This window comes from Phacochoerus africanus, chromosome 1, assembly GCF_016906955.1.
Source record: "Phacochoerus africanus isolate WHEZ1 chromosome 1, ROS_Pafr_v1, whole genome shotgun sequence".
In the NCBI taxonomy this organism is placed as follows: Eukaryota; Metazoa; Chordata; class Mammalia; order Artiodactyla; family Suidae; genus Phacochoerus; species Phacochoerus africanus.
Window position 1 is genome coordinate 231,442,429 of NC_062544.1, and position 27,307 is coordinate 231,469,735.

Genomic DNA, 27,307 nt, shown 5'->3' on the forward strand with positions numbered 1-27,307 from the left:
GTTTTCTCACAGAAAATAACTATAAAACTTGGGCAAAGTATAAAAAGCAACTCTGAAGGCGCAAGAGAGTGGAAGAAACAGATTAACTCTGCCGTAGGGGGTACATGCTCAAAGAGAAGAGAAGAGGACTGTATGAAATTTAAGTTCACCAATTTTAGAGCTTTTAACCTAAGGCTAAGTATAACCTAGATGGAAAACAAAGAGCTCCTTGGCTGAAGGAACCAGAAAATTGAAGCCATAGAGCCATGGGTGCTGAAGAGTGTGGGGGAAATCCCTGAAAATAGAGACAGAGAAGAGATCCCGCAATTTTTTTCTGGTCACTTCTCTGAATGACTGCTGAACCACCCTGTGAAACAGACTCAAAGCAGCTCAGCTAAAGGCAAAATATCTGCATTGAGACAAGAAACACCATCCAAGGAAAAAAAGGTTAATAGTTCATCTTCAAATAAGTTAATTGCCTGTCAAAATAAAAGTAACATACTCATTAAAGAATAATGGAATTTAGACTCTCTACATCTTCAATGTATTTATTGGACACAAGCTATATGCCAGGCATTAGGCTATGTACTGAGAGTATGCCAGTAAGCAAGATACAGTTCTTGCCTTCCTGCAGCCTATAGTCAAATGGAGAAGAAAGCCAAGAAAGTAAAACAGACCTTAGTAAATGTTTTGATAGAAGTAGAAGGAATATGTGATTAAAACCCCTAATTTAATGTGAATAAGACTTCCTGGAAATTGTAACCAGGCAAAGCCAAAGGAGTAGAGTATTCCATACAAGTCCTAGAGTTAAAACAGTTGGCACACTCAAGAACTAAAAGAAGCTCAGTATAGTTGGTACATGTATACAGTTTAAAAAAAAGAATGGCAAGAGATGACACTAGTGAGTACAGAAGGGATCAAGGTGACTAAAGAGCCAAGCTAAGGAGCCTGAACTTAACTAAGAGCAATGAAAAGCCTCTGAAAGATTTTCAAGCAGAGAAGTGAAACATTTCATTTTCTTTTAGAACAGTGATTTTAATGGCTGAACAGACTGCTTAATAGACTGTTGAACAGTCAGACTGAAGAAAGGTAAGACTGGGGCAGAAAGATCAGTTTGGAAGCTGTTTCAGAATTTCAAGTGAAAAATAACTTTATTTAACTTAGTAGAAGCACAGGGGCAGAAGTAAGGAGGCATATACAATATATTTAAGAAGTTGATCTGATCGAACTGAAAAAAAGTTTATACACCAGAATTGGAAAGAAATACTGCAAGTCTAGTTGTGGGTATGCTGAACGACAGATTTTTTTTTAAATATAAAAATGGAAATATTCCGCATGCAAGTAGATAAATCTAGATTTTAGGAGTGACATCTATGATAGAGATAAAGATTTGAGTTTTATTCACTCATAGGGAAAACTAATGCCTTAGATATCAATGTAATGACCCTGATAGACTGAAAAATGAGAGACACTTTAAACAGAAGAATGACTGGATTGGGATAATTTTTATACTGAAATTTCTAATTTCAATAGCAACAGTCTTATAGTACATATTCCTCTGCAATTTAGCTTTCTTATCTAAGAAATAGATGATTCAAATTGTCAGGTAGCTTGGAGGGCTGGGTGAGTTTTGAACCTATGAGAAAGTTTTCATGTCATAACAACCTAATTTGAATATCTTTAAGAAAAATATGTTTGGTTTGCAGGAAAGGACTCTTCTCATACTTAAGAGAAAAGTATCCACATAATTTCCCCTTTCCTGCTTTAGAACTATCTACAAAGTGGGGGGGAGAGGGGTAGACAAATGTCAATTATATACAATTTTCTTACACAACTGATACCACCTTTAAATTTAATGGCACTCTGATGGATAACAGAAACACAGAAAAATGAAGTAATTGAAAAAAACATATACGCACAGAAAAAAGTAGAATATTTAATTTCACGCTTACCTGGCTCCTAAATTTTCAATGGTTATATATTCATCTTTTCTCACAACTTCAAACTGCAAGTGATAGAAAAAAATTAGCCCTAAAGTAGTTCAATTTTCAAAATTCTTTAATGTTCTTACCCTTAATATTTGAAAGAAGATAATGAGAATTTAAAACAAAACAGAAATAACGAGCTATAAACAATATTAATCAAACAAACTGGAGAGGATCTTAAAAAAAAGTTCTTTATATCACTATAGGATTTAAATACCAAATCTAAATTATGAAAAGATATCTTAACATAAATATATATAATTCTATTTATAATTTTTGTCTATTTACTAATAAACTGAAAATTTATTCATTAACTAAAAATAAAATGGACACCATTTGAGTGTAATTTATATAACAGCTACTATATGAGATGTTTTATTGATATTTTCAAAGAAAGATGCCTACAGAGTAAAAAAGTTTCAGAAAGTTTAAAATTATTTTTAACCATAAATGGAAAAGAATTAATTATCCTCCTTGGTTCATGAGAGATTTTCCTCATTGGTACAGCTGTGGCCTGCTTTGTTTCTGGGCATATGTGTGTCTATTTTTTAAATTTTAAATGTTCTTATTCTTAAGTACCACTTAAACACTACTTTGAGGAAATCAATGCAATAAAAAGGATAGAGAGCCTAGTCATCATCAAAGAGAATATGGGTAGAATACTATTACTATGATTCCCAAATCTGTTTGAAGTCAAAAACAGCATTACAGATCAGTATGGAGATACCTTAGAAATCTATACATAGAACTACCATATGACCCAGCAATCCCACTCTTGGGCATATATCCGGACAAAACTTTCCTTAAAAAAGACACATGCACCCGCATGTTCACTGCAGCTATATTCACAATAGCCAAAACATGGAAACAACCCAAATGTCCATTGACAGATGATTGGATTAGGAAGATGTGGTATATGTACACAATGGAATACTACTCAGCCATTAAAAAGTCATAATGCCATTTGTAGCAACATGGATGGAACTAGAGACTCTCATACTGGGTGAAGTAAGTCAGAAAGAGAAAGACAAATACCACATGATATTACTTATATTTGGAATCTAATATAAGGCATAAATGAACCTTTCAACAGAAAAGAAAATCATAGACTTAGAAAATAGACTTGTGGTTGCCAAGGGAGAGGGGGAGGGAGTGGGGTGTTTGGGAGCTTAGGGTTAATAGATACAAACTATTGCCTTTGGAATGGATTAGCAATGAGATCCTGCTATGTAGCACTGGGAACTATGTCTAGTCACTTATGATGGAGTATGATATTGTGCAACAATAAAATGTGTACATGTATGTGTAACTGGGTCACCATGCTGTACAGTAGAAAAAAAATTGTACTGGGGAAATAACAATTAAAAAATAATAATAAATTAAAAAAGAAAGGAAAAAGAAAAAAGATACTCACCAAAATTTTGACAATTCCAGGTACCTCACATTGCAGCATCCTTACCATGTCACCAGTACATCCTTCCTTCAAACATTTTTTCCCACTAAAACTCTAAAGTTATCAATAAAAAAACCCAAATTATCAATAGGAAAAACAATGCAAACAATAAAAGGAGAAAAAACTTTGATGTGAAAATCTGATTATGTTTAAATAAAGTTGGAAGCAGATGTTGCTAGAGAGGTGAAACAAGATGTGAATAAACATTTCAGAGCTGGCTGTTCAAAGACTGTCCATTTCCTGTATCAATGGATTTCCTATTTACAATGTATGATCACAGCTTCCTCTCTCATCATTTCTACTTTATCTTCAAATAGTTAAATTACAATCTAAAATAAAATTTGCTGCCCCCAATGAAACAACCTAAGTAAAATACACTAATTAAGTGTAAAAAAGGAATACTGAATTTCCATCAGATATATGAAGATGTCAGGGATAAAGAAAGAATAAAAACATTGAGTCCTTCTTCTGATTCTGACCTTGCTATTTCCTCTGGTTAAGTTACTTCGTTTTCTTTTACTTCTCTTTCTAAAGTTGAGCAATACTGATTGCCCTGACAGTCAAAGAAAGTGAAAAGTATTTTCACACTGCCTAAAAAATGCTTAATAATGTCTTATATAGTGATTTTTACGATGTACAATGCAAGCTCACCTGTTTTATCTGTTAATCCTCACAACCTTATGAAGTAGGTACTACTATTATCACTTTATGGCTTAGAAAAAGGAGTTTCAGCCTAGTGTAAAAAAAAAGCAGTAATTGGCTCAATCTGGATTTGAACTCAGATCTCGCAACCATATACAATGTTCTTTCTACTTTACCACAAGTGTCTTCTATTGTTTGCACAATGTAAACACTCTAGAACCAAACATTATAGACCCAACTAATGGCCATTGGCTCACTAATGAGTAATTAATATCGGATTGGGTTTTGGATTTCTACTTTTAGTATCAAAACAATTCATTTAGTTAATATGACTTTAGGCAAATATAAATAATACAAATATATTTTTAAGACTATAAAATTCACTACTGTTCCCTACCCTTCACATAGAAACTATCCTTAAAGTTGTATAGTTGTCCTGTCTTTTTATTAAGCAATTCTATGTCCCTTGTGTGAATATATACATCACTACTTCTATTCTTAAGAGTATAAACTTCTAAAGGGAAGAGAAAAAATTAACAGAACTCAATAAGCAAAGCAATTAGCAGAGTGTTTCCTACAAAAACCTGTTTAATAAATGGTGATGATAAAGTGAGGAGAAAAGCATCAAAGAGGACAGGGAAAGAAAAATGGAGGGAGTTGGAGTTCCCTTCATGGCTCAGTGGTTAACAAATCCGACTAGGAACCATGAGGTTGTGGGTTCGATCCCTGGCCTTGCTCAGTGGGTTAAGGATCCGGCGTTGCCGTGAGCTGTGGTGTAGATCACAGACGCGGTTCGGATCCCGCATTACTGTGGCTCTGGCATAGGCCAGTGGCTACAGCTCTGATTGGACCCCTAGCCTGGGAACCTCCATATGTCATGGGTGCAGCCCTAGAAAAGAAAAAGAAAAAAAGAAAAAAAAAGAAAAATGAAGGGAGAGAAAAGAGTAAGGATGTAAACATGAAGAATGAAGAGGAAAGAAGAAACAAGAGGAAAGGGTAATGCAGGAAATGCTGTAGTAAAGTTTTTAAGGAAAAATATAGTACCTGATCATTTTCACCTGGATATTTTAAATTCTTGAATTTTTTCCAACAAATTTTATGGAAGTAAACACAGCAGCTTTTACTGCACATTAACTGAAAAAATCCCTGAAAAGTAATAAAAGCTGTTGATATAGAAATAATAATCCATGTAGATACAGAAAATACCACTTTAAGTCGCTTTTTAAATTATTCTGTAACTAGATGAGTTTTACATGGCATTTAAAATTTATCAACAGGAGTTCCTGTTGCGGCAAAGCAGAAACGAATCTGACTAGGAACCATGAGGTTGAGGGTTCGATCCCTGGCCTTGCTCAGTGGGTTAAGGATCCAGCCTTGCCATGAGCTGTGGTGTAGGTCGCAGATTCGGCTCGGATCTGACATTGCTGTGGTTCTGACATAGGCCAGCAGCAACAGCTCAGATTAGACTCCTAGCCTGGGAACCTCCATAAGCCACGGGTACAGTCCTCAAAAGACAAAAATGAATAAATAAAATAAAATAAAAATTATCAATGGATCACTGGTAATCAAAGGACTATATAAGTCGTCATTTTTATATCATTAAAGACAGAAAAAAAGGCAAAATTTGAATAACTTAGCTGTATACAACAAAATATCAGAAACCCAGTGAATGACCTTTGTAGAGTAACATGCTATTTCTTCCCTATATCACCTCCATTTTTACATTTCCCTTTTCCTTCAGCCCCAATTCCACACCATTATTCTCAAAAACTCCTTTGTCATCAATCACCAGATCTTTTGCTGTCTTGGTGCTAAAAATGCTCCAGAGCCACTGGCTCCAGAGCCACTGTATTATCCCCAAAGTATAGATTTCTTGTCTTTCCCAGTGTGCCCTCCCTGGGAATTATAATCCTGCTGCCTTCAAATAGGTATGCTGCTTAAATGACAAAAAAAGCATAAATTTTGTGATCAGGACATCCTGCTGCTACATGCTATCCATTTGATTGCAACCATGATGCCCCCTGGGGAAAACCATAGGACCTTATCACCATGTGTCCTAAACCAGGATCCACCTTGCCTTGCCCTAAGGACTACCACTTCCCCAGGCCCACACTTTCCCATGCCTGTCTTTTTTTTTTTTTTCTTTTTATGGCCGCACCTGCGACATATGGAAGTTCCCAGGCTAGGGGTGAAATCAGAGCCACAGCTGCTGCCTGTGCCACAGCCATGGCAACACCATATCTGAGCCACATCTTTGATCTATGCCACAGCTTGTGGTGATGCCAGATTCTTAACCCACTGAGTGAAGCCAGGAATTGAAGCCACATCCTCACAGACACTATGTCAAGTTCTTAACTCTCCGAGCCACAACGTGAACTCCCCCAATACCTGTTTTATCCTGATGAATAGATCTTGGCTTTCTCCTCCTCCCCATCTACCCTGTTTGCTGTATACAATATGCCTTTTAATTCAGATTACCATTATCTTATAGAAGTGGTGTCAGATTTGCACTGATTGTCACATCTCATCCTATCTTGTGATTTTTCATAGTCTTATTCTGATAGATCCAGAGAAAACTAGACTTGAAGTACTTTGTTGTATTTCTTCAAGTCAAAGCTGGCTTTATGTATGTGTGCCCCACTCAAGGTCCATCGAAGAAATAATGATCCTTACTTAGTAATGTAATTCTGAGGAGTGATAAGCTTTCTCCTTAGTAAAATGCTAATATGCTCAACCTAAAGCATTTCTAACTGTAAAGAATATTTTAGAGAACTTCTACTATATGATTGTGGGAATACTTATTATAACTTCAGAGACCTATGGATATTACAAAAACCTTAGCAAAAACAAGTCATTCTTTTATCGACTCATAGGATATAAATTATTCCTGATCACTATGTATCTAAGCTCTTGGAGATCCTGAAACAACTCCTCTGCTACATTATTACTGTAATTAAAATAGGCACCATTTTTATGCAATATTCTATGGCATAATATAATAATTTTTATCTATGTTTAATTTTACAATTATGTTTTTAAAATACTTAGTTAATTGATAATTATAGTACCTTATAATTGCTGTTCTTCAAAATGTCAGCTTCGCAAGATCGCTCACAATCCAGATAACTGCAAATGGTCTGCTTCATTATATTACCCTCAGTTGTCTTGATGAAATTATTAAGAAGATCCTAAATTTTAAAAATAAAAATAAATCTCATGAATTAGTAATAAAAAGACTATAACACTTTCAATATCTTACTTTAAGTGATACATCCATTTCATATCTTTTTTTGAAGATGTTGTATATGTTTTTTTAAAAAATAGTTACAGAACCTATTTCTCTCACTGAAAGTCAACAATATATAGAAAGTCCCCAAACAAGAAATACTGGAGAAAGGAAAAGTCTATATTCGGAGCTATATGTCTATTCACCATTCTATCACACAGCATAACACCTAACATGCTTCTATCAAGAATTACTTGCTCTGGGAGTTTCCGTCGTGGTGCAGTGGTTAATGAATCCGACCAGGAACCATGAGGTTGCGGGTTCAATCACTGGCCTTGCTCAATAAAGGATCTGGCATTGCCGTGAGCTGTGGTGTAGGTCGCAGATGTGGCTCGGATCCTGATTGCTGTGGCTCTGGCATAGGCCGGCAGCTACAGCTCCGAACCTCCAACTAGACCCCCAACCTGGGAACCTCCATATGCCATGGGAAGCGGCCCTAGAAAAAGGCAAAAAAAAAAAAGAATTACTTGCTCTGATTAAAGACAGAGATACAACAAATCACTGGAAACCTGGGAGAGTCCTTGCTGGAAATGGCCCTCAGGACACCATGTTGGCAGTGAGACTACTGTAGTGGTCCAACAGGCCGCCCAGCCAGAATGGGGAGAAGTTAGGTACAGAAATATCTCCTCAGTGTTCTGAGTTACAATTTGGAATGCAATTTCTGTATTTTAAAATGCTTATCAAAGGTTTGTGAAATGCATCATCAAGTCTAAATTAAACAGGTCGTTAATATCCTTTAGAGGGATATATCCCATAAATATCGGGGGTGTATGACATGATAAATATGCCACTATATATTATTTTTTGAATCATATCAGCATTCATAACATTTGTTCAATGGTATTTAGAATTTTATGAAGGATAAAAATGTTCTGACCAACTCAACAATAAAATTTAAAATATCAGGAGTTCCCATCATGGCTCAGTGGTTAACAAATCCGACTAGGAACCATGAGGTTGCGGGTTTGATCCCTGGCCTCACTCAGTGGATTAAGGATCCAGCATTGCCATGAGCTGTGGTGTAGCTCCCACATGTGGCTTGGATTCCGCAATGCTGTGGCTCTGGCATAGGCTGGCGGCTGCAGCTCTGATTAGACCCCTAGCCTGGGAACCTCCATATGCTGCGGGTGTGGCCCTAAAAAAGCAAAAAAAAAAAAAAAAAAAAGAAAAGACAAAGAAAATTTAATATGTCAAAATAAGAGAGAAATAAAGGAGACATATTCAAGGACCTATCAATATGAAAGTATTATAGCCTGTCAGGATAGCCAACAGTCAAGTGAAGATGCTAAAAAAAAAAAACAGAAAAATATATATAATTGTGATTTCACATATCTAACACTTAACAGTTCAATATTAACCTATTTATTCTTTTACCAAACCTCTTTACTCCTCATCTTCTGCCCCAGTAATTGTTATTTGTACAGTCTACAAATATTTACTGAATGCCTATTATGTGCCAGGCTGTTAAGAATGTTAAGGATACAGCAGTGATTTTAGCAGGTTAATCCTAAGTCCTCATGTGACTTATATCAATCGCATCTACCACAATCTATTCAGCTTCAAGCCAGTAATCTTGCAAAATTATTCCATCATCACCCTTTTGATGCAGTATATTAGCAAGTGCCATTGAGTCTTCTTCCAAAATATATCACAAACTATTCTAATTCTTTCTCCACTGTTACCACTCTACGTCTTACCTCGATTACTATCTATAACAACTGTCTAACCAGTCTCCCTCTTCCCCTCCCACTGTGCTCCAAAGCACTCTCTAAAGAAGCCCAAGATCATGTCAGTTCCTTGATTAAAACCCTTCCCTGGCTTCCCATACCTAAAACAAAACCCGGAATCCGCACTGGAATGTTCTGCAGAACCTGCAGAATCTGAACCCAGTATATCTAGCCAACTCATCTCCATCTCTTCAAATTCATCTAGAGCATCACTCACTCTAAAATTTAGACATTATTTTATATTTTCATTCCTCAAACTTGCTCTTCAAGTCTACACTCAATTCCATTTACCTTGAATGCTCTTCCCCTACTCTTTACAGAGATAGTTCCATTCTCAACCTTCTGCTACCAACTTAAATATCACCTCCCAGAGAGGCCTTTCCTAACCACTACAAGTAGACACAAAGGCATTTGTGCAAATATACATAGAGACAAATATGGTATTTGCAGGTATATGTATGTGCATCTGTGTGTTCTCCATCCCAGTCCCTTCTTTTTCCTTAGAACATTAACTACAATTTGTAACCACTTTATTAGCTTTTTTTACTTTCTTAATTCCTCCCTATTGTAAACACAGAAAGTCCTAAATTCTATAACTCATATTTTAATATAATTCGATTATATCAAGCTATCATTTAAAAGTTTTAGAGGGTTTCACATTACCCTCAAGATAGAGTCTGAGCACTTACGTTGCTTAAAATGATATGATCTGGCTAAAATTTACCTCTAACACTTACCTATAATATATTATGAATGAAAAAAGGAAAAAATGTTATTAAAAAAAGAAATAGGAACACTCATAACAAGAAAACTCTTAGTAGATGATAGCTGAAATAATCATTGAAATTAAAAATTCAATATTGATTCTTCCAATCCAAGAGTATGGAATATCTTTTCATCTGTTTGTGTCATCTTTGATTTCTTTCATCAGTATCTTATAGTTTTCAGAGTACAGGTCTTTGTCTCTTTAGGTAGGTTTATTCCTAGGTATTTTATTCTTTTGGATGTGATGGTAAATGGGATTGTTTCCCTAATTTCTCTTTCTGATCTTTCATTGTTAGTATATTGAAATGCAGTCGATTTCTGTGTATTAATTTTGTATCTTGCAACCTTACCAAATATATTGATGAGCTCTAACAGTTTTCTGGTTTCATCTTTAGGATTTTCTAGGTACAGTATCAGGTCATCTGCAAACAGTGATAGTTTTACTTCTTCCTTTCCAATTTGGATTCCTTTTCTTTTCTTTTTTTTTTTATCTGATTGTGATGGCTAGGACTTCCAAAAGTATGTTGAATAGAAGTGTCGAGAATGGACATCCTTATCTTGCTCCTGATCTCAGCTTTTCACCACTGAGTATGACATTAGCTATGGGTTTGTCATATATGGCCACTATTACGTTGAGATAGATTCCCTCTATAACCACTTTCTGGAGGGTTTTTATCAGAAATGGGTGTTGGATTTTGTCAAAAGCTTTCTCTGCATGTATTGAGAGAATCATATGGTTTTTATTCTTCAGTTTGTTAATGTGGTATATCACACTGATTGATTTACAGATATTAATAAATCCTTGCATCCTTGAGATAAATCCCACTTGCTCATGCTGTATGATCCTTTTAATGTATTGCTGATTCAGTTTGCTAGTATTTTGTTGACAATTTTTTGTATCTATGTTCATCGATGATACTGGCCTATGATTTTCTTTTTTTGTGGTATCTTTGTCTGGTGTTGGTATGAGGGTGATGGTGCCCTCATAGAATGAGTTTGGGAGTGTTCCTCTGCAATTTTTTGGAATAGTTTCAAAAGGATAGGTGTTAACTCTTCTCTAAATTTATGATAGAATTTGCCTGTGAAGCCGTCTGGTCTTGGACTTTGGTTTGTTGGAAGTTTTTTAATCACAATTTCAATTTCAGTACTTGTGACTGGTCTGTTCATCTTTTCTATTTCATCCTAGTTTAATCTTGGAAGATTATATCTTTCTAAGAATTTGTCCATTTCTTCAAGGTTTTATATTTTATTGTCATATAGTTGGTTATAGTAGTCACTTGTGATCCTTTGTATTTCTGTGATGTCAGTTGTAACTTCTTTTTCATTACTAATTTTGATTTGAGTCCTCTCTCTTTTTTTCTTGATGAGTCTGGCTAAGGGTTTATCAATTTTATTGATCTTTTCAAAGGACCAGCTTTTAGTTTCATTGATCTTTTCTACTGTTTTCTTTGTTCACATTTCATTTATTTCTGCTCTGATTTCTTTCCTTCTGCTAACTTTAGGTTTTGTTTGTTCTTCATTCTCTAGTTGCTTTAGGTGCAAAGTTAGGTTATTTATTTGAGATTTTTCTTGTTTTCCAAGGTAGGCTTGTATTGCTATCAATTTCTCTCTTAGTACCCAAGGCAATCTATAGATTCAATTCAATCCCTATCAAATTACTGATAGCATTTTTCACAGAACTGGAACAAGATACTTTAAAATTTGTTCAGAAATACAAAAGACCCTGAATAGCCAAAGACATCCTGAGAAAGAAAAATGGAGCTGGAGGAATTAGGCTTCCTGAGTTCAGACTACACTACAAAAGCTACATTCATCAAAACAATATGGTACTGGCATAAAAACAGAAATATAGATCAGTGGAACAGGATAGAAAGCCCAGAAATAAACCCACCCATAATCTATGACAAAGGAGGCAAGAATATATAGTCTCTTCAATAAGTGGTGCTGGGAAAACTGGATGGCTACATGCAAAAGAATGATATTAGAACATTCTCTAACACCATACACAAAAATAACTTCAAAATGGATTAAAGACCTAAATGTAAGACTGGATACTATGAAACTCTTAGAGGAAAAACATAAGCCAAACACTCTCTGACTTAAAATGCAACAATACTTTCTCAGATACACCTCCTAGAGTAATGAAAATAAAAACAAAAATAAACCATGGAACATGGTTAAACCTAAAAGGTTTTTGCACAGCAAAGGAAACCATAAACAAAACAAAAGACAACCATAGAATGGAAGAAAATATTTGCAAATGAAGTGACTAACAAGGGATTAATCTCCAAAATATTCAAGCACCTCCTGCAGCTCAATACTAAAAAAACCAAACAACTCAATCAAAAAATGGGCAGAAATCTAAATAGACATTTCTCCAAAGAAGACATAACAATGGCCAAAAGATGAAAAGATGCTCAACATCACTAATTATTAGAGAAATACAATCAAAAGTACTATGAGATTCCATCTTACACCAGCCAAAATGGTCATCATCAAAAAGTCTAGAAATAATAAATGCCAGAGAGAGCGTGGAGAAAAGGGAATCCTCTTACACTGTTGGTAGGAATGTACACAGGTGCAACCACTACAGAAAACAGTATGGAGGTTCCTCAAAAAACTAAAAATTGAACTACCATAAGATCCAGCAATCCTACTCCTGTGCATCTATCCAGAGAAAGACGTAATTTGAAAAGACACATGCACTCCAATGTTCATGGCAGCACTGTTTACAATAGCCAAGAAATGGAAGCAACCTAAATGTCCATCAACAGAGGAATGGATAAAGATGTGGTACATTTGTATAATGGAATATTACTCAGCCATAAAATAGAATGAAATAACGCCATTTGCAGCAACATAGATGGACATAGAAACTATCATACTAAGTGAAGTTTGTCAGGCAGTGAAAGACAAATATCATATGCTATCAACTATACATAGAATCTTCAAAAAAATGATACAAATGAACTTATTTTCAGAACAGAAAGAGACTCACAGACTTTGAAAAACATATGATTACCAAAGTGGACAGGAGTTGGGAGTTTGGGAGGGATGGACTGGGGGTTTGGGAATGGCATATGAACACTGAGGTATATGCAACAATTGGCCAAAAGGGACCTGTTATGTAGAGGCAGAGAACTCTACCCAATATTCTGTGATAATCTACATGGGAGAATAATCTGAGAGAGAATGAATATGTGCATATGTATGACTGGGTCACTTTGTTATATAGTGGAAATTATCACAGCCCTGTAAATTAATTATACTTTGAGAAAACTTGAGAAAAAAGAAAAAGGAAAGAAAAAAAATTCAATAGAAGGGTAAAGTTGAAAATAATAACCTACAATGGGAAATGGACCTGCTAGGGTGCCAGCATCTCCAGGAGGACTATCCTCCCCCAACAGGTTGGTTCATCTGAGACACATGAGGATAAGAGAAATTAGGGCAGAGCAGGTCTCTGATGGTAGTCAGAGGAAGTCCTCAGTGCCAGATAAAGTGTACAGGCCAGTCCTCTAAGTTTCCTTAAAAAATTAATCACAATGTCTGGGAGTAGGACTTTTGGCGGGCTGACAGGCATAGACACCAATTATAAAGGTTAAGAGCATGCTGGCCTAGAGCCAGAGGAGGATGGAAGCACTCTATTCCATTTGACATTAAAACCTTTAGTTATTGGATTTTATAGTTGTATGGGGAGAGAAGGCTGGAGGGAAGTCCAGGGCAGTTGGAATGATGGCTTTTTACTGAACTATATTTGAAGCAGCAACTATTGTGCAAACAGTATGCAAATATTTTAACATTATAACACCTAATATGATAGCACTAGTATATACTGGCTGAATATTAGCTCTAGGCAGAAAGATCAAGTTAAAATCTCCTAGAAAGTAGAACAAAATGACAATAAATAAAAATTAGCAAAGAAATAAGAAAATGAGAAACTCAGTCCAGGATGTCAAGTATCTTCCAATAAACATTTCAAATAAAAGAGAAAATGAAGAAGAAATCATCAAATAAGTAAAGAAAGAAAATGTCCCAGAACAAAAAACATATACTCAGAACACTAGGGATAGACAGAATATCCTAAAAATTCCCAGAAAGAAAAAAATGAAATAAGTTATAAGCAAAAGATTTAGATTCATAACAATATCAAATTTCTCAAAAGTACTACTATTGGAAGCTAGAAGATAATAGAAACATAACTGTAAAAACTGAAGGAAGGAGCTCCCATTGTGGCTCAGTGGTTAACAAATCTGACTAGGGACCATGAGGTTGCGGGTTCGATCCCTGGCCTTGCTCAGTGGGTTAAGGATCTGGCATTGTCCTGAGTAGTGTTGTAGGTCGCAGATACGGCTCGGATCCCACGTTGCTGTGGCTGTGGTGTAGGCTGGTGGCTACAGCTCCGATTAGACCCCTAGCCCAGGAACCTCCATATGCTGTGGGAGCGGCCCTAGAAAAGGCAAAAAATAAAAAAATAAAAAAAAACAATAAAAAGACAAATAAAAAACAAAAAACGGAAGGAAAATGATTTTCAACCTACAGTTCTATCCTCAGGCAAAATATAAATAAAGTATACAAAGGATAAATTATTTTAACACTTGAATGATCTTAAAAAATTTATGTCCTAAGCAAGTACTCTTTTCCAGGAAGCTCCTGGATGAGCTGCACCACCAAAACAAGTAAGTATACCTAGAAGGAGGAAAACTTGAGATCCAAGAAATAGAGGATCTACACAGGAGGAAGGTGAAGGGTTTCCCCAGGAGGAGAGTAAAAGGAAGCCTTAAGGCCAATTTAGTAAAAAATTATAACTATTAGTAGGATAGGGAAAGGGAAGCGTGTGTGTGTGTGTGTGTGTGTGTGTGTGTGTGTGAAGGAGATGTATAAGAGAACTACTAAACCCTCATCTTCTAAAGTGGGAAGTCAAAAGCGAATATCTAACATGGAGAAATTTTTTAAATCGCAATACAGCTTTTTTAAAAATAGGAGTAAATATCAAATGAAAATGCCTAAAGGGTTGAAAGAAGTTACCTATAATTAGGAACTACAATTAAAGTAGATGAACCACAGACCATTAATTTCTAAGTCTTTTAATATTTGACAAACTACATACATGTATTAGTTTGCACAAAGTAAAAATTCACTATGGAAGTTTGAATAAGAAAGAAAATAACTTACAGGGAGAAGGAAAAAGAACAACCAAGACCAAGTAGGGGTCACTACAGGTAAACACAGAAGTTTAATATTTTTAAAAAAATATTATAAAATTGTGACTTTATTAAATCAAACTTAAAAGTCATACGATTATGCTGGCAAATGCCAAAGATATCTGCTTATTCTATTGATTACAAAGATAGATATTTTAAAACATTCCACTGTGACTAGGAAGTTTTCTGTTTCTCTTTTTAGTTCTACCAGTTTTTGTCCAAGTATTTTGAGGCTGTATTATTAGGTTTATACAAATTTTGAGTTGTAGCTTTCTAGAAAATTGAATTTTTTATTTTTATGAAACATCTCTCTTTATTTTGAAGAATGCATTTGGCCTTAAAGTCAGCTAAAATATAAGGATCCAGAAAGGTTTAAAGAAAAAGTTGGAAGAAGATATATCATGTAAATGCTAACCAAGAGAAATCTGGTGTAGCTATTTTCATCTTAAACAAATAAAAAGTGACCAATATGGCTTATTAGAGGAGTAAAAATTAACCAAAAGATAAAAAAATACCCAGGCAGTGTTGAGAAATAGAAACTCTTATACTCTTTCTTAAGAATACAAACTGGGGAGTTCCCGTCGTGGCTCAGCAGTAAAGAACCCGACTAGTACCCATGAGAATGTGGGTTCAATCCCTGGCCTTGTTCATTAAGGATCCAGCATTGCCATGAGCTATGGTGTAGGTGTAGGCCAGCAGCTACAGCTCCAATTTGACCCTTAGCCTGGGAACCTCCATATGCTGCAGATGTGGCCCTAAAAAAAAAAAAAAAAAAAAGAATACAAACTCATACAAAGTTTCTGGGAGTAAATGTGGGTATAAATATATGAATAACTTTACAAGTATATGAACACTTCACAATTCCACCTTTAGACCTTTTTACTAAGGGAATGATGTGAGAAATATAAAAAGATCACTTTCCGTAACAGTGAAAAGCTTGAATTTTAGGATAAACTAAGTGCTCAATAGCAGGGAACTGGTTAAGCAAATTAAAACACTATTTTATGATGGTATTATGAAAAAATTATTCTGTATAATGATCTACGTGCTAGGAAAATCACAGTAATATATATTTTCATACTACCAATCAACACATATAATAGCATGCCAATTTACTAAAAATAAAACATATGAGTGTTTATATACATGTGTATGGAAAGACATAAGTGAAAATACTAACAATGGTTTCTCCATTTGAAGAAATATGTGGATGAATTTTAGTTTTATCTTTGGCATTTTTATATTTTTCAGGTTTAGTGAAGTGAGCATTTACTACTTTACAGTTTAAATCAACAACAAAATAATGGTTAATTTTTTAAAAAAGCAGTTAGCTATTACATTTAGCTCTAGCCATGTGAAGTACTGAACTAATACAACTTTTAATCTTCTTGTTATTTGCAAATGCTAACACATTCACCTCACTTCTCTCCATTTGTTGAATCATACATTCTCCACTAGATAACAGAATTATTGTTTCTTATACCAAAAGCTAATGTCCAATAAAAAAATACGTTTGCTATTGAATGACATAGTGAGCATAAACTGCATTTTATCAAAGGTGATTCTGTTAGTCACAGATTAAATGTTATTCTCAATTTCTTACTTTAAAAGTTGTAGGTAGATCTTCATCTTCTGTCGGATCTATGTCAAACCAATGATCATCTGTATCTCCTATCTCTTGTAAGCTTTTATGAAATTCTAGTAGTCCTCCATTATATCTGTAAGGCATTTTAAAATAAGATTAGTTTGAATGGGATTCTGTAACTAGGTAGTTTACTAATAAGATAACCAGCAACTCTTTTTTTTTTTTTTGTAGTAAGTAGGATGGTGATATAACCTCTGGCATGCTATAGAAATACAAATACTAGGACTCTCACCTGTGGTAGATTGGGATGAAATACAGGTGGAAGGGGAGGCAATAGATTATGTAGTAGCTCAAGCCTGAACAGTATGGGGGCCATGGTAACTAAAGGGATTGTAGAGTTGGTTGGCTTTTGTTTACTGTCTTGGAAGCCTTGAAGAAAGAGAATGACAGGCACAGGTCAGCCAAAGATTGACTCAGGACACAATGAAAGATAAAGCCCTCTATAGGCAGCATTTAAAGAGACTGTCATATCCTACAGCCATAAAGATAATCTGTGCTGAAAATCAGGCCCAGATTTAATCACAAAGTAGAACAAACTGCAAAAGAAACCAAGTACAACAGGACCACTACTATCAACTGAGGATATTCTGTGAAAGCTAAAGGCCTCTATGGTAACATTTGAAGAACCCTAACCAATTCTAAATATAAAAGTGAACAATGCTGAAAATGAGGCCCACTATTCAACCACAAGGGTAGAACAATAGCAAAAACCAAAATCATAGCCTCAGCAGGACTACTATACCATCAGGGAACGAGTAGACCATTTAAAAATATCATCTGAGGTACATGTCTCAAAAGACGATGCTCTTCCTGCTCAAGATCCTCCCCTATTTCTACTCATTGCCTATAGACAAAACAATCTAAAGATCAGGTATAGGCAAGGTCCAAGTGGAAAAATTAAGGAAGAAAGCTTATTTGCCATAAGCACTGCAGAACTTGACTAGTATGTACTGGCCAGGAGTATGCCTGGGAGTGGATCTTAAAGAGTGCTGAGCCAATAGGCAAATACATAGCTGGATAGGGAACTGTATATTGATATGGGGCAACTTTTCCATAATTCCTAGTAAGAATACCTGAAGGCTGTCCTAACATGCTGCTGAGAAGATTACTTGAAGCTTGGACACAATAAAGGCCTCTAGTAATTGAAGTGGAAATGTTGAAAATTTCCTGGCAGAGTATTAAAGAAAACTCAGGGTGGTAGAAGATGGACTGCATAAGACCAGAGAATCTACTACTAGACAATGTTCCCTGGAAAGGCCCAGAGGACATTCTATCATTAATGCAGTAAGAAATATAGGGTGAGAAGGACATCTGCATCTTTGAGTGGTGGCTGTTCTCTACAGGCCAGAGATGAAAGTAAACAATGCTGCCAAATGACTGGGATTTCTAGTGCCAATAATTTGAAAAATGGATTCTTTCCAATGCCTATCAATAAAGAAAATAAACAGTAGTTCATCTATCTGAAGGAAGGACAGAAGTACGGATTCTTTGTCTTGTCTCAAAGCTATGTTAATTCTCTCTGCAATATAGACTAAGGGGATTTTGATCATCCTGACATTCTGAAAAACAGGCCAACCATATTGATGACATCATGTTAACAAATAGGAAGCAGGAAGTCTTCTGGATAGTAAAGAATATGCATGCCAGAGGATAAAAGATCAACCTTACGAAGAATCAAGGAACTACCACATAAGTGATGCTTTTAGGGATCCAATGGTTGGGTCCAGCAGTAATCCTTCATAAGGATTTGCATAAGTAAATTTTGCCAAATTCATCCTTCAGATCTTAGACAAACATTATTTCCCCAAGGAGACTTCTGATTCCCAGAAATATATCAGGGTTCCAATAAAGGCTTTAATTGTTCATTACATTTTCTTGCATTGCATTTTATCACATTTCACAATTAATTATTTATATAACTCATTATTTGATTAACGCCTATAACATTCACTATACTGTTAGCTAAATAAGGACAAGAACTGTCTATTTTGTAAGCAATTTCATCTCCAATACCTAGACTAGTCTCTAAAATATGATAAATGTTTAGCAAATAAAATGAATCAATGATGCTACAAATGGCTAAGGATCTCCATATGGGAAGGGGACAGATAGTCCATATATGTTCCCCTGTATAATTTCACTAAATATGTAATACCCGATACTCCCAAACTCAGCATTTTGACCCTTTTAATGTGTTATAGGCTCATTTATACCTTAAAATACCTATTCCAAGTGGTGATAATATTAACAAATATGACAATTAATTATTTATTAAGAATAGTATTTTTGTGTCCTGGGCACTATGTTAATCACCTTATGGGGTAGGTACTATTATTAGTTCCAAAGATAAGGCTTAGCAACATTAAATTTCCTTTAAGACATATAGTAGGTAAGTGGCAGAAAATGTGTTTGAACCCAGGTCTGTCAGACTCCAAAGCCTATGTTACTAATACCTAATCTATACTACTTTTTATTGCCATGGACTGTTAAGTTTGATATTTAATACTCTCAAGTACATTAAAGAAATTATCCATAGAATCAGCAATGAGGAAAAGAATCAGTAGAGCACAAATATCATGATCCCTGATACACTGTGCACACTTTATTCCCATTTCATAATGCTGAAAATTGACAGGTAAGATTTGCCCATTAATTGAAATCCTTACCTCTTCTGAGCACATCGAAGCAAACCACGTCCAAAATAAACTAAAGACATAAAGTTTTCACAAATTTCATTTTCTTGGATCACCATCTTCATCACCAGAAATTTATTCTCAGCTTCTATATAATCCTGTAGTAACATAAAACTAAGTTTGGCTGATGCAAAAGGCTTTTTTTCTTTTCCAGTAAACAATTATTTTTCAAATGGAGAAATGAGGACAGCTTTAATATTGATCCAGTCATTTTGGTCATTTATTCACATCTCTAATCCTAGCATCTCTGCATGTGATCACATGGATAATGTATTCAGTGTTCAAAATAGTTATTTACAAAAGGACTTAAGATTTTTAACCAATGTTTCAAAGTGAACACTAAGAGAAATTAGGGAAGCAATCCTGTTTACCATCACATCCAAAAGAATAAAATACCTAGGAGTAAACCTACCTAAAGAGACAAAAGACCTGTACTCTGAAAACTACAAGCCACTGATGAAAGAAATCAAAGATGACACAAATAGATGGAAAGATATACCACGCTCTTGGATTAGAAGAGTTAATATTGTCAAAATGACTATACTACCAAGGCAATCTACAGATTCAATGCAATCCCTATCAAATTACCAAGGACATTTTTCGCAGAACTTGAACAAAATAAAGTTTGTTTGGAAGCACAAAAGACACAGAATAGCCAACGACATCCTGAAAAAGAAAAATGGAGCTGGAGGAATCGGGCTCCCTAACTTCAGACTATACTACAAAGCAACAATCATCAAAGCCATATGGTACTGGCACAAAGACAGAAATATAGATCAGTGGAACAGGATAGAAAGTCCAGAATTAAACCCACGCACCTACAACTTCAGACTATACTACAAAACAACAGTCATCAAAACTGCATGGTATTGGCACAAAGACAGAAATATAGATCAGTGGAACAGCATAGAAAGCCCAGAATTAAACCCACGCACCTACAGCCAACTGATCTATGATAAGGGAGGCAAGAATAGACAATGGAGAAAGGACAGCTTGTTCAATAAGTGGTGCTGGGAAAACTGGACAGCCACATGGAAAAGAATGAAATTAGAACACTCCCTAACACCATACACAAAAATAAACTCCAAATGGATTAAACACCTAGGTATAAGACCAGACACTATCAAACTCCTAGAGGAAAACATAGGCCAAACACTCTCTGACATAAAAGACAGCAACATCTTCTCAGATCTACCTATCAGAGTATTGACAACAAAAACAAAAATAAACAAATGGGACCTAATCAAACTTCAAAGTTTCTGCACAGCAAAGGAAACCCTAAACAACACAAAAAGACAACCCACAGAATGGTAGAAAATCTTTGCAAATGAATCGACTGACAAGGGATTAATCTCTAAAATTTATAAACACCTCCTACTTCTCAATACCAAAAAAAGAACCCCATCAAAAAATGGCAGAAGATCTAAACAGACAATTCTCCAAAGAAGACATACAGATGGCCAAAAAACACATGAAAAGATGTTCAACATCACTCATATTAGAGAAATGCCAATCAAAACCACTATAAGGTACCACCTTACACCGACCAGAATGGCCATCATCAAATAGTCTACAAACAATAAGTGCTGGAGAGGATGTGGAGAAAAAGGAACCCTAATACCCTAATACACTGTTGGTGGGATTGTAAATTGGTGCAACCACTGTAGAAAACAGTATGGAGATTCCTCCGAAAACTAAAAATAGAACTACATTTGATCCAGCAATCCTACTCCTGGGCATCTATCCAGAGAAAACCATGACTCACAAAAAACACATGTACTCTGATGTTCACTGCAGCACTATTTTCAATAGCCAAGACATGGAAACAATCTAAATGTCCATCAATAGAAGAGTGGATCAAGAAGATGTGGTACATATACACAATGGAATATTACTTAGCCTTTAAAAGGAACGAAATACTGGCATTTTTAGCAACATGGATGGACCTAGAAATTATCATGCTAAGTGAAGTCAGCCATACAATGAGACATCAACATCAAATGCTTTCACTGACATGTGGAATCTGAAAAAAGGATAGAATGAATTTTTGCAGAACAGACACTGACTCAGAGACATTGAAAAACTTATGGTCTCTGGAGGAGACAGTTTGGGGGGTGGGGGGACGCACTGGGGTTGTGGGAGGGAAATTCTATAAAATTGGATTGTGATGATCATTGTACAACTATAAATGTAATAAATTCCTTGAGTAACTAAAAAAAAACAAAAACAATAACAAAAACAAAAAAACAAGGTGAACACTAAAATAATTTTTATATTTAAAACTGACAATTATTACCGGCTAAAATAAGGGCTCTTTGGAAGACTATGGGAACACAGATCTTTACAATTCTTCCTAATTTTTAATTCTAATTGGAGCACAAATCTTTGTTATTTTTCAAATAGGAAATGACTTTTTGACCACACATGTAGTCTCTTTTGGGGAAGAATCACCTTGATCATAAACAATATAGATTTAGAAGTAAAAGAATCAGTTTGTTTATTTATTTATATTTTGCCTTTTCTAGGGCCACTCCCACGGCATATGGAGGTTCCCAGGCTAGGGGTCTAATCAGAGCTGCAGCCACTGGCCTTTCCAGAGCCACATCAATGCAGGATCCGAGCCGCATCTGCGACCTACACCACAGCTCACAGCAACACCGGATCCTTAACCCACTGAGCAAGGGCAGGGATCGAACCTGCAGCCTCATGGTTCCTAGTCAGATTCGTTAACCACTGTACCACCACGGGAACTCCAGAATCAGTTATTTATTATAACTGATTTCAGTTATCATGATTAAAACAAGCATAAGAGTCCTGATCTCCCTGAGAAAAAAAATGCTACATGGCCTCATTTTAAAATACTCTCTAGCACATCACACTAAACAATAATTAGCATTGTGTGAAATTATTTAAAACAGAAACGTTTTCAGATTGGAGCTTATAAATTCTACTTCACCTAATTAACAAGTCAGATTTATGTATTTATGAAACAAAACAGAGAGCATAAATCTGGAGATACAAAAAGTAAAAGAGATCAAGACTGCAAATGAGAAATCATTAAAAATAAGAAAAAAATAATGTTAAATTTGTAAGTATCCTTAGAAATCACCTAGGTGATGTCCAGATTTTTACTTTTTGCACATTACTTTGACAAAGAATTTGAGGTAAAACTCATATTTTACAAAAAGGGTAAGATAAAGACCAGAGAGATTAAACTATAATATAAAATGGATTAAAATGTATAAGTGAAAGAAGCTAAGCAATTTTCTGTTTTATAAATGACAAATAGTTGCCAAGGGGGAGGGAGTTGGGTGGATTGGGAGCTTGGGGATAATAAATGCAAACTATTGCATTTGGATTGGATTTGCAATGAGATCCTGCCATGTAGCACTGGAAACTATGTCTAGTCATTTATGATGGAGCATGATAATGTAAGAAAATAGAATGCATACATGTATGTATAACTGGTTCACCATGCTGTATAGTAGAAAAAAAATTGTATTGGGAAAATAACAATTAAAAAAATAAATTAAAAAATATTTCAAAGATATAAGCAAATGTTGTTTCCCCATCAATATTTTTAATTTCACAATAATTACATTTTAAATATATGACAGAAATGTCACTGAAAGGTTTCAATTTATAGAGAATTTAAAAAATCAACATTTTAATTTGTTAAAATGAAGTCAGTGTATGTGAAGAGATTTATAATGGGCAAATAGCACATGCTACATACCTCTTTCTTTCCTCTTTCAGTGAGTGCTACTCCATACAAAAATAGTAATGTCAAGTAATAACCAATATCAATCTGATGTGCCTAAAAAGATAAAATATATTTTAGTTGATTATTAGATTAAGCTATTTTTCAGTATAGAAAGTTTAATTAAATATCCTAAACCTATTTAGTAACTATTAAAAATAGTTAAAATTATCATTATATTATCTATTATCTCACAATCAGTATAGAGAATGTATTTTAGATGTACTTAATAATTTGATCCAGAAGAAAGTCAATAATCTTGAAATAGAACCTTAGAATTTGATAAAAGAAAATGAAAGCAAATGTCATCAAGATTTGTTATACTAAAACTTTCCAAAAAATTCTAATTCTCTTTTGCTTTCTTTCATTATATAATATTTTAGGTATAGGGACACTTTAGATGATAATGTAACAAGCACCCAAGTATCTACCAACCAGCTTAAACAATAAAAGTCTTTTATTGTCCATGTGTGGGGTTTAACAGTTTTAACAGTGATAAGACGCTTCCTTATCACTTACTTAATGAAAATTAAAACACATGACTATTTCCTTCATTTAAAAATGGTCTATGCCAATTAGAGATGGAGAATAGATTAGGGATTAGGGCAAGTGGGAAAGGTAAAGGGTGCATGTGACTATAAAGTAGTAGATTTTTGTGGTGATGAAATAGTTCTTTTATCCTGATTGCAGTAGTGGTTACAAACATATACACTTGTGTTAAAATGACACAGAACTATACACACTTTGTGTAAAAACTTACCATATCTGTCTGGTCTGAGAATACTATCCTTAAAAGGCACACTTGTAAGTCTGACCCTTGGCTGATATCTGTAAACCTGGATTTCAAGAGTGTTCCCACTGTTCTCTGACAGGGGATGCTTACTGTGCTAGACCGTGCCAAGGATACAATTTATGCTGCACACCTGGAAATATCTTCTGGGAGTCTGGAATTTTGATACATGTTAGGCAGAGGGTCCCTACATATCTAACCCCACTAAAAATCTTGAGCACTGATTCTCGAATGGACAGAAACATAACATACACACAAGTTGCTGCATTTTTGTTGTGGAGGGAGGAACAAGGTATGTACTCTGTGTGACCCCCTCATGGAAGGGAGAAAACGTAAGGAAGCCTGAAGATGGATTCCTTTAGATGCTGCCTCTGTTTCAACCCTTATGGTCTGGGTTCTATCTTCACTATGTCATTGTAATAAATCTCAGCATGAGTATAACTTCATACTGAGTCCCATGAGTCCTTCTGGACATGGGGGTCTTGGAGAGCCCTGACACAATACCTACTGTACCAATGTCAACTTCCTGGTATTGATTAATTGTTACGTAGATGTAACTATCAGATGAAGCTAATTGAAGAGTACATCAGGGCCTCCTTATACTTTTGCATTGTACAGTTGTATTTTTGTAACTTCTGTGCTTCTTAAGATTATCTCAAAGTAAAATGTTAAATAAATAGTTTATTCTGTTCATAAACTCAAGACTGACTAAAGAGTATAATCATATCTTTTGCCATGTTAGTTTTTTACACTGAGATTTTCCCATACTAAAATCAAGATTTTTTTTCAGGTGCATAAGGATGCTAAGCACCTACAGAATATACACATTCTTTTTATACTAAACTAACTATTCTCTCACCTAGCATACTTTTTATGGACAACAGTGTATATTTATTTGGCTAAGGTTAGGGGCTTGGGCTCAAATTGATACCAACAGAAACAAACATGTGTAGCTGTTCTCATATGTGAGTTTATAAGCACAAACTCCCTGTAATATCTAATTGGTTTCCTTCTTAAAATTCCTATCTCTGCAGAGGTTCTTAAGCCAAGACTACATGGGTTTGTACACTACTTACTACTTAATGAATTAAGCAAATTATTTAACCCCCATGCCTCAGTTTCTAATCTGTAAAATGGGAATAATGAGATGGGTTGCTTGTGAAGAGTAAGTAATTTCATCCTTACAAAGTACTTAGAGTAGTGTCTATTATAGAGCAAACATATGAACTACTATTTTGTAACTTTTAAAAATTAGCTTCACAAATGATACAACAAAACCTTCGGCCAATACAATTCTAAACAAAAGGCATTTAAGAACAAGATACAGAATAGTGGTAATGCTATAATTAGAAGTAGAACATAAAGAATTTAAAGATGAAAATGGTACACTTCTAACCTAAATGCCCTGCCCTTTCTTCCCTACCTTCTCCCCATTAACAGAGATTATTCTAGATAGTGGAACTAATGGATATAGAGATGTTACTGGTAGCTGTCCCCAACCCCTCACCCTACTGCCACTTCCTAAAAGGTTGTCTTGCCTCTCCTCACTAGCTCTGAGGAACAGGGAGAGCCCTTTGGATATAGCAGCAGGCTGCTCTGATTATGACAATTCTAATTCTGCTCACATTACCAACAGGAGAGGAAACTTTTCTATTCTTAGTACAAGACTGATCTTTGAAGTAATGCCTAAGTAGAGAAGGCTAATCAGTTGGCATTTGTTAATATTAATTTTATAATGATTTATTTAATTGCTTAACAACCTAGTCAGTGGGAGAAATAGCAGGTCTGCAGCACCCCAGAAGTCCCTGGGATTACATGTTGATCCAAACTCCCTTGTCTTTGTCCCTCTTTTGACTCCATCTAGAATTCCTTTAGGGTGATATACATCACCTCTTAGAACCTTGAGTCTTATAGGATGACTTTTCCATCTCTCTACACACTACCATAATATGGGAGGTGGTATCTTAGGCTACTTTGTTTAATGCCTGGGTAGTCCTTTCTTGAATATAACTCTAGTCCATCTTCTACATGTGTGCAAAACATAGTTTACTGATCAAATTATTCAAAGAACTGATTTTTCCTTTTATGTCCTGTACTATTGGTCATTATTTTGTGTGTATGTGTGCTTTTTAGGGCCACATCTGTGGCATATGGAGGTTCCCAGGCTAGGGATATAATCAGAGCTATAGCTGCTGGCCTATACCACAGCCATGGCAACACAAGATCCGAGCTGCGTCTGAGACCTACGCCACAGTTCATGGCAATGCCGGACCCTTAACTCACTGAGTGAGGCCAGGGATCAAACCTGTAACCTCCTGGTTCCTAGTCGAACTCATTTCCGCTGTACTACTATGGGAACTCCTTGGTTATTATTTTTGATGCAATATTTACTTTTCAGATTTGTCTATTTATTTCTAAAGTATCATTTGGAGTTCCTGTCGTGGCTCAGTGGTTAATGAATCCGACTAGGAACCATGAGGTTGTGTGTTCAATCCCTGGCCTCATTCAGTGGGTTAAGGATCCAGTGTTGCCATGAGCTGTGGTGTGGGTCACAGACTCGGCTTGGATCCCGAGTTGCTGTGGCTCTGGCATAGGCCCACTGCTGCAGCTCTGATTGGACCCCTAGCCTAGGAACTTCCATGTGCCATGGGTGCGGCCCCAGAAAAGCCAAAAAAAAAAAGAAAAAAGAAGTATCATTTGATCTTGAACATGTCTTGTCAATTTTACCTCACGTGATTACTTAATGACAGATGATAGACATTCCATTTTTTACAAATATAGAAATATCAGTAGAAAGAGGAGCTGACTAATAATTAGGAGGAAAAAAGGAGAAATGACTCTGCATTTCTAATTGGGAAAGCCTATTTTTACTAGTTCAAGTTTCTATTTAAGATGAACAATTTCATTGTAGTAAAGAGAATTAGAATGGGCTCATTAAAGAGATGCAGTCATAATAAAGTATAAGACACAGGGGAGAAATCAATTTATGTGTATCTTTCTCTAGAGGTAAATGAGGAAAGTATGAATTGGTCTATACCTTAAAATAAGCATGCATGTTCTCTCATTGAAAAACATTATACAAGTCCATTATTTCAGACTTTTAAAAAGAAAACACTTACAGTATAATTAGTAGCTTGAATATTCCTAAGTGCTGCTTCCAGTTGTGTTATTAAGAAACGTAAAGTCAAAGCAGGAACAATTTCCTCCCCATTCTGGGTGTTGGCTGCAACTTCTCTCTGTGGAAAATAATTTGGTTGAAAATTTCCTTAAGTTAAACAAATATGTTTATTTTTATTATAAATAATACATGCTCATTGTAGAAAACTGGAGAATAAATATGATTTTTAAAAAATTCATGTGACCTAGATAAAACTGTTCTCA

The 27,307-nt window shown here is 35.4% G+C and overlaps 1 protein-coding gene across 2 annotated transcripts in view; it reads right to left on the reverse strand.

Annotated features, from left to right (window-relative positions):
* DZIP3 (DAZ interacting zinc finger protein 3) overlaps positions 1 to 27,307 on the reverse strand; it is a 130,526-nt gene that overhangs the window by 67,282 nt on the left and 35,937 nt on the right. For both annotated transcript variants that reach the window (XM_047792914.1, XM_047792925.1), the window contains exons 5-12: positions 27,046 to 27,162; positions 23,113 to 23,193; positions 19,350 to 19,474; positions 16,642 to 16,756; positions 7,128 to 7,247; positions 5,104 to 5,205; positions 3,379 to 3,471; positions 1,932 to 1,984 (exon numbers count right to left, since the gene is read on the reverse strand). In XM_047792914.1, the coding sequence (XP_047648870.1) occupies positions 1,932 to 1,984; positions 3,379 to 3,471; positions 5,104 to 5,205; positions 7,128 to 7,247; positions 16,642 to 16,756; positions 19,350 to 19,474; positions 23,113 to 23,193; positions 27,046 to 27,162 (806 nt within the window). The remainder of the gene's footprint in view (positions 1 to 1,931; positions 1,985 to 3,378; positions 3,472 to 5,103; positions 5,206 to 7,127; positions 7,248 to 16,641; positions 16,757 to 19,349; positions 19,475 to 23,112; positions 23,194 to 27,045; positions 27,163 to 27,307) is intronic.